At 39.0% G+C, this 15,697-nt stretch overlaps 1 protein-coding gene across 1 annotated transcript in view; it reads right to left on the bottom strand.

The window, feature by feature from the left end:
• Window positions 1-15,697, bottom strand: part of SLC9A9 (solute carrier family 9 member A9) — a 182,598-nt gene that overhangs the window by 163,276 nt on the left and 3,625 nt on the right. Inside the window, exons 3-5 of the mRNA XM_053951725.1 lie at window positions 10,889-11,091; window positions 7,994-8,071; window positions 7,308-7,384 (exon numbers count right to left, since the gene is read on the bottom strand). Coding sequence (XP_053807700.1) covers window positions 7,308-7,384; window positions 7,994-8,071; window positions 10,889-11,091 — 358 coding nt within the window. The remainder of the gene's footprint in view (window positions 1-7,307; window positions 7,385-7,993; window positions 8,072-10,888; window positions 11,092-15,697) is intronic.

Here is a 15,697-nt window from a genome sequence, read left to right as displayed (position 1 = left end):
CCCCTCACCAGTTTCTGTTTGTACCAAAAAGAAAGCTTTTATTCTTGCTTGTGGGGAGGTTAAGTATTTGCTATTTACAAGTGGTGTGTGGAGGAAAGATGGACTTGGGGGTTTTTTATGTGTCATTTGATAGGAAGATGCAGTGCAAAAGAGTATTTTAATTAGGAAAAAAATATTACTTGTACGTGAATTAAGCCTAAATTAATACAAAAGTTATCACCTGGAAGGCAAGAGCTTAGCTGGTACAGCAGCAGATAATCCATGTAAAGGTATTTGCTTAGTTTATGGAGAGCTCTGTAACAGAGATTTTGTTTTTTGTTACCCTTAACCTGGCCCCATTTTCCCTTGCAGAAACAGTTCCAAAATCCAGAAGAATCCCACAGCACCGCACAGTAAATTCAAACCAAACAACATTTGGCTTTGCTCTGCTGGAGCACATAGGTACAAGTGTTCCATTTCCAAGCTGTAAAGTCTATCCATAGCCCTCCAGTGAGAAAGAACAGCCAGATTATAAGGCCAGTACTGCTCCCTATCAGCAGACCCCATTTGTATATTCCATTAAGCTCCCGGCAGAAAGTAATAAACACACCCATAACCTCACTAAACTCCCCTCTAGCCCAAAATACTTATGAAAATAGAAAAATACTCCCAGTCTTGCAGAGCTCAGTAACCACAACTACTGCCTGCTGAAGCTTTTGGGTACATGTCTCCTCACTTTTAGAATAATGTTTGGGCAGGTATAACAGTGACAGAGGTAAATCTCTGACTGGACAGTTATGTCAGGATGATCTCACCCAGGTAAACTGTGTAAAGGAAGGTTGAACGTTCCTTGCTGGTGCTGCACTTGAGCAACAATGTTATTAATTCAGCCCAAGCCATCCTTCTTTAGAAGACACAAAGAGGGACTGCTGTAGCAGTACAGTTAAGAGTGAAGAAAAAAAATTTCATGTGATGGTGGAATCTTTATATCACAGACATTTGAATGGAGAATGCTTTCACAGAAAGTTATGATGGAAAATCTAATCTCATGATCAACAAAAATATCTGTATTGGTATTTGATATTCTTGATACTCCTTTCTCTCTTTTAAAAATTGTTACTTATGTATGTATATGTGTATATACATATAACAAAAAAATTATTCTGGTTTTCAAGTAAAAACCATCTAAGATTCAGATTATAAAAGAGAGAATTTAGAAAGTATATGTTAATTACATTGTATGATATTATATTAATTATATTTATTAAGTTGTATTATTATAGTCTCAACATTTAGTGATCATATGTGGACAGCATTTGAGTATTCATTTGTAGAATGGTGAGGAATGGCAATGGAAAGGATTCTTGAGTGCCGGTGAGAATCAAATATGATGGCTTATTCTTCACGCTTGAATTTAAATGTCAGACGAGACTTTGTCCAAACTGTTAGTCACTGCAGTTAAACACAGATACACAAAAGAAATCTTTAATTCTGTGAGGGTTTTTAAATTAGAACTTGAATTTTGAGCACTGATTGCCATGAAGTGATTTGACACGGTTACTGTAAATCCAGCATCCATGTGCTCACAGATGTACTTGAATGAATCAAGCCAAACTAACTGCCTGTGGCTCCTGTTGAAATATGGAGAAGTCCTGTCTCTCAGCCAGAGAAGGCTGTGCAAACTGAGCAGCTAATAAAAACACCAACATCTTTCCTCTTAAAACAGGGATCATCCTGGAATGGTTTTTCCTAACACCACTATTATCAGTTATTTGCATTTCGTAACTTCACTTGCTCAAGACGACAATTACTCTACTTTTTCTGATCCAAACCCCATTTTTTTTTTGTCTCAGCTTTATTCTCACTGCAAAATTCTCACTGCAGCCACAAAGACAGATCAAACTTGGCGGACGTTTTCTGTAAATACATTTGTTATTTGAGTTGCACACTCAGAGAGCTTTAAATTCCAGAAAAATCAGGCCTTGCCAAACGTAGTAGACAGGCTGGAAAAATATGAGTAAGTGACTGCAAACATGGTGCATTCTGAATATTGAAAATGTGGTTTTGGCATTGCAATTCGAGACAACCCAAGTGAAACCAAATAAAAAATCACGGATAAGACCAACTTAATGATCTCAGTGCTCACATGCATAGGCATCTTGGCCCTGGCTGCCACTGAGAATGCTGAGCAAAGAAGTCAGAAGGATTTCAAGAGAGGGAAGAATGCAAATAGTTCTACACCCTCTGCCACTCAATATGTTGCTCTGATAGGTTGTTATCACAGTGTCAAGATTTTTCCAAATACTTAAGTGCTCTTCCATTTTCAAAATAGAAAATATCTATGACAGACATCAATTCTGGAAGATCCACTCCGGCACAGTTTATTAAAAATAGAATCTAAGGGAAGAGAACACTGTTCCTTGCAGAAGTTAACATTAGGTCCTTCTCCCTGCTTCTTCCTAAAAAAGTAAAAAAAGGCAAGAGGGGGCAGATGTTCATGTAGTACTTCAGCAGCCCCGTTTTCATGCACTGGCTGGGTAGCATCAGCTCTGGGGTGCTTCAGCTTACAATGGTCATAATACACAGCTAATAGTGAGGTACCTATGGGGAAGCAGAACAACCCTATGCAGCAGTCCCACAGAAGCATGGCTGGCTACACAAGTATATGCAGAAAACCCCTGGAGTGTCGCTGTTGAGGAAGAAACAACACAGACTCACCAGAAGGCTGGTTTGCACAGCATAGTTGCTGTACTTTGAATTCTCTCTTTTTATACATTGTTCTGCTATAGCTAGACTAGATTGGTCAATTAATCAATACATTTCACCTGACTGGCTAATTAACAAAATGCTTTTCTTATAAACAATTTTTGAGAAAAACAGGAAAACAGAGACTAGGAAAACAACACCTGTGGGTTGTTTATAATAATAAGCTATCATTGTTTATTTTTAACTCTCTAAAGTCTCACAAGTCGGTTCTGGGAAAACTTATCTAGTTTTCTCACTCTCTGACCAGGCTGTCACATCCACACTGGAGGATATGAAATGGAGCACAAATCAGAATGGGACTTCACAAGAGCAACTATGACTGCAAACCACATTGTATTCATGGAGGCACAGTGACAAACCAAGAGAAGCCATTAAGTCTTTTGTTGGCACGTGGAGGTGACATGTGGAATAGAGTGTTTAATCTTGGACTGCAGTGCAGGGAAGACAGAGAGGGGACAGAGAACCACCAAGATAACTCGAGGGCTGTGGCGTGTGAGAAGAGACAGAAGCTGAGCTTCCTCATGTAGGTGGGAGTGGAGCTAAGTGCTATCTTCAGGTGGGTACAGAGGACATGAAGCCCCCTTCTGAAAGCTGCAAAGGGAAAGGATGGGAGGCAAAAGTTACAAGGTGAAGCAAGGGAAATTCCAACTGGATAAACAGAAAGACACTCTTTATTATTTGAGTTTTTTGAGTTGTTTGTAGTGAGGGTGGTTAAGGTTGGAACAGATATCTGAGTTCTGGATGACTACAGACATCCAGATATTGCTTCCAACCAAAGTTATTCTCTGAGTCCATGAAACTCAAGAAGTCTCCTACAGCAAAAGACTGCCTGCCCTGAGAGACTCAGCCTGTATGGTTTTTCTCAGGAAGAGAGAGCTGTCTCAGTGGTTATTCCACACTACTCTTAAGAAGATAGGAAGCTGGAACCACTGACAGAGAAAAGATTTGTAGAAGGACTGGATCTTCTATGATTTTATGTCATGCAGACCTGGAGACAGCAGACTCTGTTCACTATGAAGGGGACCACTTCAGCAATTCTGCAGTTAAAACAGGGCTTGGAGAGGGGGAATTTCCCCTTTCCCTCATGGGATCTCTCTGCATGGATCCTTGCTAGTAGGATTTGGTGTGAAGGGCATAATTTGTGCACTGTACTGGGAAAGCTTTATGTCTTTCATGTCTGTTAAGTGGCTGAGGACAGTCTTACAGCCAATATGGGATGGCATTCCTTAGAGCAGTACTTAGCTGAAAGCAAGTACGTTTTGGCACAATCTTCACTAAAAAAATCAATCTCTCTTACTCCTTCCCCTACCCTCAGTGGGAATATCTGATTATAGCCTTTTCACTCAAATTCCACACAGCTCCTCTTTCTTGAGGCCTTTCACACAAAAGCAAAGATTCACAAAGAGCAGACAGGCACCATTGTATCCGTGTGTTCCATGGCAACGTTTTAGCACTCTAAGAGTTGCAGCAAATCCAAATGATGTTTCTGTTCTTCATTAATGATATTTCCCAGCTGTTTCTGGTTGACAAAGAGAGGTCTGGTCCTTCTTTGTTAGAGGCTGTGCACTGCCACTTCAGGGAGCCCCAGAGGGATTCACACAGAGCTCTGTAACTCAGGCAGCAGGAGCACAGCCCCAGTGAGAGGCTGCAGACACACAGAGCTTGAGCCTGGGGATGTTGAGGTACTGCCTATGTGTGTGCTGTGCTCATATAATGAGAAGAAAGCACAAGTTTAATCATACCTGTGCACAAAATATTTGTCTACAGCAATGAAACCTAGAAGTACCTCAGGGTTCTGTCTTTTTTTTTTGTAACAGCAACTAGTTCTTCACCCTTTCTCTCTTAGGACATATTTTTATTTTAGGGCTTACTTTTCATTCCCTTCAGTAAAGTTTTCATATCATCTTTCTTCTTCATGCAGTCATTGTCTCCTCCTTATCTTGACATGTGCATTATGCAAACATGCTTCACATTCACACAAGCCCTGCTCTGAATATATTGCTGCTTTCTCTGCAGAGGTTCCAGTGGGCTTGTACAAGAACACAGTGCAAGGCCCAGTGATTACCACTCTCTACCCTAAGGTCTCCTTTGGATCTTCATCCCTGACTTTGGGCTTGAACTTTGAATTGCTAGTAGGAATTGTTCCTAATAGGAAGTTTTTGTAGTAGAGTCTATCTGCATTTATTCTGTTTTAGATAAAATAGCATGGATACAGGAATGAAAGTATTGGGAATAAAGGCTAAATTCAATATATTATGTTTATTTTAACAAACTTATCAAAGCTGCTGTGGCATTTTCCATTTACAAGGGGCAATGTCAGAGTCATAAGCCAAATGCATATTTAAAAGCATTACTGGGCTGGGCAACCCTAATGCTTTCATGCAGTCTCACAGATCCACTGGCTTTGGTTTAGGTTCAATTGCTGAGACAAGAGAGAGGAAGCACAGGAAGAGTCCTACTGAGATCCAGAACCACTGTTACCTCAGAAATGTGCTACCATTTGGCTCAAACTATTGTTTGGATGTAGATTTTTTTTTTACTGAATTTATAATTTCAGTCTTAGGGGTGCTCTCTGCCACAGACAGGTAAGAGCAAGGGTCCTAGGTATGTTAATGCAAATAAAGACAGGGGAAAAATATGAGTGATGTAGCTGTCCAAGCTGTTAAATTCAAGAAGTGATGAGGTGCCATTTCTTGAGGAAAGCAAAATTTCAGAAAGAAAAATGAGATTAAGCTTTTCCTCTTCAATAAATGGGACACATGGCACAATGCCTCCTGTAGTTACAGATTTGTGTCTGAAGCTGAAGGCATCCTTTTTCCTGAGCCCAAAGATGTTTAGTGTTTTTTTTTACATGAAGGGGAGATAGCCACACTGAGAGTTTACACTCCTCTGTATTCAGCATGGAAGATGATCATACTTTGATTGCAGAGTCTAAATTTTCCTGGCACTTGGAGCAACCATGGCTTGCAGAACTTTGAATGCCACAATGCCTCTGGTGCATTATGCTTACTAAGCTTGATTATTAGAAATCAAGATAGGTATGATGACATACCCATAAAAGAATGGTTTAAAAATCATTGAACTTGAAGTTTTAGGTCATTCATATATTTTACTATTATTAAAATGACATTAAAGGAGAAAATTTCATCTCATAATAATGTCAGTAAGGCCTTTATACCTTGATGCGGCACATACATCTTTACTATAAAGAAAGGGAAAGACAGACATTAAAAAAAATTAACTGCTTCTATTATTTGACACTGCTGTGAATAGGTACAGAACCTTGATCAGTTTTAAATGCAAGCACTCTCACAATACCTGAGGTTTTTCCACATACCTTTCCATATAATGCAGAGATTAAATTATATATTTCAGAGTTCTACAGCCCAGGCTCTCGAATAAGGCCTACAAATTATATTGTGCTTCCTAGTCTAAAGCCTGAACACCAGAGAGTTTTGTGACTCTTTGCCAATTTAACTCTGCACAATTCCAGCACGAGCAAGGCCTCTCAGCAAGACTCACTGCCATGCAGCACTGCTCCATCACCTCCCCAGACCATCCACACTGAGGTAGCTCAGCTGTCTCCGTGCAAGTGCCCAGCACAGAAATGCCAGGGGATGTCAGTGATGCTCAGGCTAAACTGGGAGCAGTGCACTGCTCCTTGCAGTAAGGCTCTGGGCAGGCACAAAGACTCTCTCACTGCAGAATCCAACTCTGCTAATTCGTTTGCACCTGCATCAGGAATTTTCCCAGAATGTGAGAGCTGAAGTGTCTTTGTGATGTTCATAAATAGGATTAAAACCTTAAAATTTTAAGGTCCAAAAGGATTTTGAAATTATTTGTTTAATTTTGATTGAGCTAATCACACAGACAAACAGAATTTTCACACCATGTCAGCCTGGAAATATATAATTAATTTCTAAGTAGCAAATATTTTCTTTAGTTAGGCAAATTTTGACACAGAACTAGAAACTTTTCCCTAAGCAGGTCTGGAAATAAACCAGAATATTTTGCCTTTCTGCTTTTTTTCCTTCTTTTTCTGTAGAAGCTGTTTAGTCACACCCAGGCTCAATTCATACATGGTTCCAGACTGAGGCTTTTTCATGTGATCTTCAACTACAAATTTCACTTAGCCTTTGACTCCAGTTACTTTACATACGTGCCATGAGGTATCTATTCATATGGCCTGTGAGATTTAAAGTCCTTCCTTTACTGTTAGAAATCTGCTCTTTTCTAGAAGAAATTCCAGTTAGAAGCGTGGAATTTCAATTGAGAGAATTGTACTATTTCTCAGGACAGATGTTAAAGCTGTGGAGTGTTCATGCTTACACCAATCATAGGCCAAAAATGAAGGACACAATTTTCTCAATGCCTGGGACAGTTCTTGGCTACTCACAGGTTTTACCTTTTCCATCTCAGCAGTCCATGAGAAGGAATTACTTTATCTGCTACACCAGTTGCTAAGTATATGGACCATGCAGGCTCTGCAATTCTTTTTACAGTTTAGTTTTTAACTGAAAGAAATACCAAGCATGCGATAATAGCAGAAGGCACTCACTTACCCTATGACAATGCAGGAGATGGCAGTTCCCAAAAAGGCGTAGGTTAAAATTGATCCTAAGTTACGAAAAAAATGTCTCTGGGGAAGAAAGTTTGAAGGAAAGTCCTTTGTTATATAATAAATTAAAAAAAACATTCAGACCAAGTAGAAACACATCTAGAAATGCCATTTGTTACAACACGTTTCTCATATAGAAGATGGAGCAATATTGGCTACCTCAGTTATTTTGGAAATTACGACTTAAAGGTGTTTAATTTTTTTCCCCTGGTGGAATGCCATCAAAATTCCCTCTTTTTTATGTATCTGGCCAAATGTTTCAGGCACATGGCAGAAGTTCACACTGGAAGTACCTGATGCAAATGGTATCATGACCCCATCCTTTGAACAAAGTCCTGATCAGGCAGGATCTGAAACACAGGCTGTTCCTGCCTGCAGTTCACAGCACTCAGAGTGGTCTCTTCTGAAAACAGGGAGACCTAAGTGCTATAAACTGCAGAATCAGATCTTTGCACAGGGATGGAAAGAGAGCAGAATGAGGGCCATGAATCATTCATTTTAATCCACTCCTGCCAAGTCCTTCCCAGGCAATGAAATTGTTAGCTGACTCTACTCTGTCCCTGGCCTATTGGGTCTCCAAAGCAGCAGCCACACTCAGACCCTTCTGTCACAAAAAGAAAAGACACGTACCTTCTTCAAACTGTATCCAGCATGAAATATAATGGGTGGCAGCAAAATGTTGAAGAAGATGGAAGGATCAAAGGTCATCTGCTAGGAAGGACAAAAGAGAGGGTAAGAACAAATAAAGTAGCATTTAATTTGATATGATAGTGTTTTAATTGTATCTTCTTATCAGGACTGATCTCAGGCTCATCTCCACTATTTGTGGGATTATACTGAGTTGTTTTTTTGCAAGTATAAATGTGTAGTTCCTTACAGCTTATAGATGCAGAATACTGCTTGAAAAGTATCCCTTCAAGAAGGAAATCAGTGGTGCTACATGACAGGGAACACATAAAAGCAGCTGCCCTACCAGACGTCCAACTTGACAGTCCCATGACATAACTCCTGGTTCAGACATGATCTCCTGGTCACTTTCAGGAAAGACTCATCAGCAGTGTTGTGCCTCAATTCCCCATGTGCAGAAGGGTGATAAAAGGCCTACATCACCAAAACTAAGGTAACATTTCCCTTGAAAGAAATGATTTATAAAATAGCCATTAAAAGTTTTAAAGTAATGCTAGAATGAGGAAGTGCACTGATCATATTGGCCTTCAACTTCTGGCACAGAGAAAGGTCAAGGACATTGCTCAACCATTGCAATTCAATACAATAGAATAAAATTCTCTTTAAAATTACAGCATTCCTGGAGGGAAAAAAAAAACCAACTTAAATAAGCCCAGGTACTGCTTAGTGTTCTGTCAGTGGGCTATATTATACCAGTACATTTAAGAGACAGGAGGTAATTAGTGCAAAGGCTTCCAGCTCCTTTGTTCAGATGAAGTGATATTTTAACGCTACAGTATTCTAGATTATTTCCCTTCAAAAGAGTAAGACCTGCCCACAAAATTACTTCTGCCTTCTTACTAACAGACAGCTTGATTCGATAAACAGGAAGTGAGAGCTGAGACTATTTTCCATCCTGCTCACTTTGAAATATAAAGCTAAAAAATGTAACTAAATAACCTGGCAACAACATTAGCTGTGCTGGCACCATCATTGAAAACCTGATGAAAAAAGGATTTTCTTCATTTATGAACTAACATTCTCAAATGTTAATTTTGGAATTAATTCAGCAGATATGTTAAAATATCTTTTCTGTGGGCATCAGAAATCCTGACTGCATGTTTTATTATTCAAAATCATGTTCTGAAGAATACATGTTCGTAAGTCATGGCACAATCTATTCTCTCAGATAAAAGGCACGAAGTAAATGCTTTTAGTGCAGTCAAAAGGGAATTACAGTTGTACAAAACCCAGACTGTGGTGTGATCATGCTTTCTGTTTTTTACATTAGTGCTTTTGCCAGTCAGGAAGGCTGCCAGGCATTGTTATTTTCTCCTAAATACAGCTGAATTCATCCCCCTTTCCTTTTTTATTTATTTTCTTTTCAAGAGGGCATCTGCCAGGTAATTTTAAAGGAAAAACAAGTGAAAATCGAGGCAGACTGAAGTCTCTCCAATAATTTAGTGGAACTAAAATTCACAGTTGAGACCTTCAAGAGCCTTTCAACAAAGTGAGACTATAGAAACAAGATTGGGCAGTTCCCTGTAAGGGCAAGAGAAATTTCTGTGCAAGTCATTGCTCCTCCTTTCTCCTAAGTCAGCTCCAGAACCAGGTCTGATGAAGAGGATCAAATGTAATGGATAGTACACGTGCCTTGGAAATGAAACACACACTTTGGCTAAGACAAAGCTGCAACTGCAACCAACTAGCAGGAAAAAAGAATGGAGATTCAGCAAAACCTGATCAGTCTGACTGCCACAGTATTTTCCTGTCTCCACCCACCACAACTCTAATGGTCCTTGACAGTCTGGTTCTTTCTGAGAAGGGCAAGTCTGGCAGTAACAGCAGACAGGCACACAATGGTGCTGCATCAGCAAGAAATTAGTGCAGATGGTTAAATCCTAATTCTGCTGAGCTCCCTAGTGTACATTCTAAGCATAACTTAAAAGTTTTCCCAGCAATAACTGTATAATACACAGGATCATGTATCACTGTGCTAGACAAACAATAATAATACTTGGAAAAAAGCTAAATAATACATTGCAATATTGTAAAAAGACATTGGTAAGGGCTTAGGAGCTTCATGTAAATTTACAATGTTTTTGAGCACAAATCCAGGTTTTAAAAAGTGCTTCTGCACTCCAGTGTTCTTCAAATGGCTGCCATAAAAAAAAGTGAACATTATAAGTAGCAAATATTACTTGCGCAGGGAAAGACTACACTAAAAAATAATTTTTTTTTTACATACTGGAAAAAAAAAAGGCCATGACATTGTGAAGACTGCAAATTTTCTCTGACACTTCCCTTTTTGCATCCAACCTGAATTGCCCCAATGCTGTCTCCCTACTGAGCACCACTGCAGGAGTGGAAGAATGTATGAGAATGCTGTGATGAATTTAAGTGTACATATTTACAAGTTTGTGTTTTGAAAATGTTTAGAGTTTGCAGTTTCCTGTGCTATCCACAGGAGGTAACCTCCCCTTGCATTATCCTGCCAAAGCAAGTCACTTTGAAGACAGAAAAAATAAAGATATCAGTGGTGTTCATAAAGGTTTAGTGGCAGTGAATCCAAGTTGACAGCTGTGTCTGCAATGAACTCGGTGTCTGCAGGAGCTGGGACTGTCATTTGAAACAGCTCAGGCAACCATTCTATGAGTGCACAGTCAACTTGGAGCTAAATGATGGTCAGGGTTCTACCACACTTCCTTTCCTTTACTGTTCTTCTTCTCCACCCTAAATTCAGAATAGACTCTCTCTCTCTCTCATTTTATCTTGAAGCTTGTTTTCCTCTCTCAAGCATGAAAATAAAATAAATATCTTACAGAGTTTAGAGCAAGAATAAGATAAGATAGCTTTTACCTTTTGAAGCATTGCATTGCCCTGGTGACCATTGACATTGTGGTGGCTGATCTCTCTTTTGTATTGATATTCGTAGACCTGGTTAGTTATATTAATAAGCAGAGTGGATGGCCCAGATTTCAGTTTTTCACATTCATAAACAGTCCCACTTTCAACATCTGGTGATTTTGTCACATATCGTATAATTAATCCCATTACAAGGCCTGGAGAGTAAAGAAAAAAAGAAAAATGAAAGATATTCAAGTACTTTTAAGCATTTGACTCCACACATTTAGAGAAAAACTAGCTCTGCCAAAGCTAGGATACCTTCTCAGTGTTTTTACATTTACAGAACGTCTCTCAACACTTCATATTTTGGATGACCACAAAATATTCTTCCAAAATGGTCATTTCATTAGAATGCAGATGTTGGTTTGATATATGCACAGTCATACTCCTATTTTTGTGATCCAGTTGCTGGCATAATAATTAACTGAGTTTCTCATCCACTGCATTTTCAATAGTTATTTAGAGCAGGGAGATGTCTGTGCAACTCTTGTGCTGAACTGAGCATATAAACATCAGCTGTACTGTTGGGTATTTTACACACTTCATTTGTGGGGACAAAACTCTGACACATCCTCAGGCACATTTTGCTTTCTGTAGAAGACTGCATTTTTGAGATTGCATAAACATAGAAAAATAAAACCAGGAAGATGGGAAGGAATAATAAGACTATCTACAATTTAGGGCTTTTACAGATATTTTGTTGCCCTTTACATTTAACAGAAAGGAAAGTGTACTTCTGCAGCCATCCTCTGGACAGTATGGCTCTTTCCGTTGTCTCTAGTGGGAAGCTGCATGTTTACTTTAGGAGAGGTAATATTTAACTAAATAACATTACTGAGATTATTTCCACCCTCAGAGACTTTGATTTGGTTTCAAATTTAATTTCCATAATTATTTTATTTCATGTATGCTTTCAGTCCCGTGTATAGAATGAACAGCTTTACAGTTACTAATTATTAACACAATCATAAAATGCTAAGAATGCTCAGATGAAATATTGATGGAAGACACCTAAACATCTAGATAGATATACTTACTATTAAAAGACAAGAAAGAAATTAAATTGCATGAAATAGCAGAGAAGCATCTGCAAAATATGATGTTAAAGTTTCAGCTTGGTCCCATAATCAGAAGGGGATACAAGTGATCACAAGGACCTTGAGAATCCTTGTTATTGTTACATCTTCTCCTAACAGAGATTCTTGGAACTGCAGATTCCTGGCATACCTGTAAGTCAAGTTTGTAACTTCTTGGAGTGATGCTGAGTAACAGCTGTAATGTCTGTTTTAGTGTGTGCATGCATTTGTGCTTGTTTAGAATCTATTGTTTAGTGTGGTTGTTTTCTGTAAATGATAGAGGATTTCAATAAGCCGTAGAAAATCCCAAGACCTCTCTCTTAAGTTACACAGCATTCATGCAATAAATCAGATAATAAATCTAGCTGTAGTAAAAGACAGAATTCCACAAAATGTTAGGGGAAGGTATGTATATGTAAAGGGAAGCAAGCACTGCATGTGCACTATGAAATATGACTTCCACAGTGCTCAGCCCAGATGTCCAAAATAATGAGTCAGAAACCAGGAAACCATTCATTAGTTAAAACTGTCAGGGTTTTCAGCTTATTTTTATTACATTTCCTCTAGAAGAATCACATATTTAATTTTTAAATTCAATTTCCAATACATTAAAAATTCAACTTAATTTGATAGACCTGATGTTTTTTCATTCACTGGATCAGAAAACGTACAGGTTTTCCTTTACCATTTTTGTCCTTATGACTCAGTGTTTTAAACTACAGCCTCTGATACACTTCTATTACCAGGTATTACTAAATCTGCTCAGGTAACAGAAATATTTTATATTTTGTAATATTTTGTACCAAGGTCTGTGCAAGGACACTGGCAGAAAAAGACTATTCAAAAAGTGTTTTAAGCACATTTATTTAAATGCAGCATTGAAACAGAAAAGGGTGTCACTAATGTTATGGATTTCTTTAAAAAAGTCTCAACTGTCCTTTGAAGTCAAATCTTGCAGGAAAATCTCACTCTAACTACAGCTCAGTCATGTTTCACCTGAAGGCAATGCAGGTTCTCCAGGTTCTTCAGTGGAAGCAGGATAAAATCCTTAATTACAGATGTGACCATTGGTGGGCTTTTTTAGTCATCATGTCAAACTCCTGAGCTAAACAGGACTGTTCTTTCCTCAGGATTTAATCTAGTCAGCTGTTAAATGCTTTTTGTAGTAATAACACTCAGGGAGGCAGTTCTAGTCATTACTTGATTTTTCCAAATAGTTAAGGTTTTCTTTCAAATTTCTCTGTCTCAAGAATGATGTTCCTTTCTTCACCTCATCACTACAAAATTTCAGTTTCTGCCTTAATTGTGATTTTCCTCTGTCTCTTCTGAGTCCCAACAACCTTTCTTGTTGTGACTGTTGTAATCAGGAAGACAACTAAATTCTCTGTTTTATTGAGGTTCAGAGATTTCTCTTACTGGCACCTGTTCCATCCATTTCTGCCTGTGAGGTATAGGGATACTCAGAACACACCATCAGAAGGCAAATAGAATTATTTCACACAAGAGGCATACTGGATTTAGAAGGTATAAGAATCATAGTGTTCATCATTAGACACCTCCACCAAAGCTGAATCCAGAACTGATTGTGCCTCACTTCCAAACTAAATGGGATCTTCAGAAGGGGCTGCCAAGGGCTACTGTGAGTCAGCTTTTCCTCTGCACACATGTCAAAACCTGTCCCCTCCAAACCTGCTGAAACACCTCTAACCACTGCAACCCAAAGCCATTTCATGTGAGCACCACAATGGCTCTTCTGTCATTCAGCCTTTTTATGTTTTCCTTCCTTCCAGTCTGATCAGCTAATGCCATGGAGCACAACATTGAAGGCTGGTACATCTGCAACCAGCATCACCTTCAACTAGGGGGTACCACCCACTCCCCAGGGGTGACAATTACTCAAGCTGAGAGCAATTTCAATTTAAATTTGGTAATTAACCCCATATAAAAGGCACAGCTTTGCTTGCTGCTGGTTTGGTTTTTTTTTTTTTTTTGTTGTTGTTGAGGTTCAATTCTGGCTGCCTACTTGCCAGAGTGTTTTAGCCTCTTACTCAGAGCTGAGTGGTACCTCTGTGTGAGCCTGATACTTGAGTTCTGGGGAGAATGAGCACTTTGGATACTTGCACTCAGTTTGCTGCTGCATGGCTCTGGGTTGTTGCTGCACTAATGTGAATGTGAATGGGGGATTTGGTACCTAATGGTTTATGGCTGAGGCATTTGAAGATATCTGGCCTGGCAGGAGGTGGCTACAGGCACTTTGGTGTTCTATTGGCTTGTGGTGTCTTTTCTCCAGCACCAAGAGGCCACATCCCAGGGCTGGTGTTATGAGAGGGCTCACCTGCTCTGATCCCAGGCAAGTGGCTTTGTTTTCATCAGTGCTGGTGTAGATCATCTCCCCCACTCTTCCTGAGTGTGCTCTTGCATAGGAAACTCTCTCATACCCACCTGTCTCCCTGGTATGCAGAAATCAGGAATTAAGTTGAGTTTACTATTAGTGGTCTGTTTGTCAAACCCAACTACAATGTGAAGAGAAACTTGCTCTCTGAGACTCAGGAAAACCAGGGAATGAATGAACAGGTAAGTCTGTATTCTTCCTTGTTGTTTGTGATTGATTTTTCAGTTTGGTCTCAAAACAAACAAAACAAATTGAGTCTTTAAATACTTTCAATCTAAATGCCTTACTATATATATGTGTGTGCATATATATATACATATACACACTTTGTAAAATAATGTCAAATTTTTGTGAATTAATTCTGCATTATTCAAAATGCTTTTTGTTTTTCTTTACTTTGTAGAAAGAATTTAAAATTAAACATAGCTGTACTTATTGTTGAACCATTGCTTAGGTTAAAAAAAAAATACACCCCCCCCCCGCCCTTCCATTTGTTCTCTATTTTAAATAGCACTTTCTATCAGGCTGTGTTCCGTTTGTGGCTATTCAGCATTTTGCAGTAACTGTAAAATTTCCTGGTTTTGTCTTCCTATGTTTGTTTTTTTCCCCTGGTGTTCCTCCCACTGCCTTCCCTGTCCTCTCCACTGCTACTCCCCTGAGGGCACAGTTGAGGAATATGGGCCCACCTGTCATGCTGTGGGACACACTCTGCAATGGGTGCCCATAGCCTATCACTTGAAGCCAGTTTATCAGTTCATTCACATATCTATTAAATAGCTATCTATAGCTATTCATATATCTAATAAATAGCTCAATGGGCCAGAGCAAAGCAAACTGTAAGGACTGGGACCTCTTTTTGTGCAGAAAAGGTAGAAATTAGAACTGTTTGGAAAGGGAAGGTGAAATCAAGTGAGGGCAGGACTTGTCCCACTGTCAGTGCTTAGTATCATGAAGATTTTCTCCAAAGTTGCTTCCAGTTGATCTGACAACCTCTCTTATGACCTCTGAAATTTCACTTTCTTTTCAATATTGCCATTCCATGGCATTAAAGATAACTACACCCATATCCAAAATTTTGAAGGATTAGAAGAACATCATTAGCTTTTTAGATTGTAAAGATAAGCTTTTTTCCCTGTTTGAAGGTTGCCATAAATAATGCAAGACTAAAGAGATAGTTTATTTACAATCATGAGGAATGTTTTAATAATTCAAAAGCTCTGTCCTGCTGGAGCACTCATCTCTTAACCAATCCAAAGAATATGAGCAGGTTATCCTCATGATGTGCAGAGTATG

This window comes from Vidua chalybeata, chromosome 10, assembly GCF_026979565.1.
Source record: "Vidua chalybeata isolate OUT-0048 chromosome 10, bVidCha1 merged haplotype, whole genome shotgun sequence".
Classification (NCBI taxonomy): Eukaryota; Metazoa; Chordata; class Aves; order Passeriformes; family Viduidae; genus Vidua; species Vidua chalybeata.
Note: the sequence above shows the minus strand (reverse complement) of the source record. Positions and strands in the feature narration are given on the sequence as shown.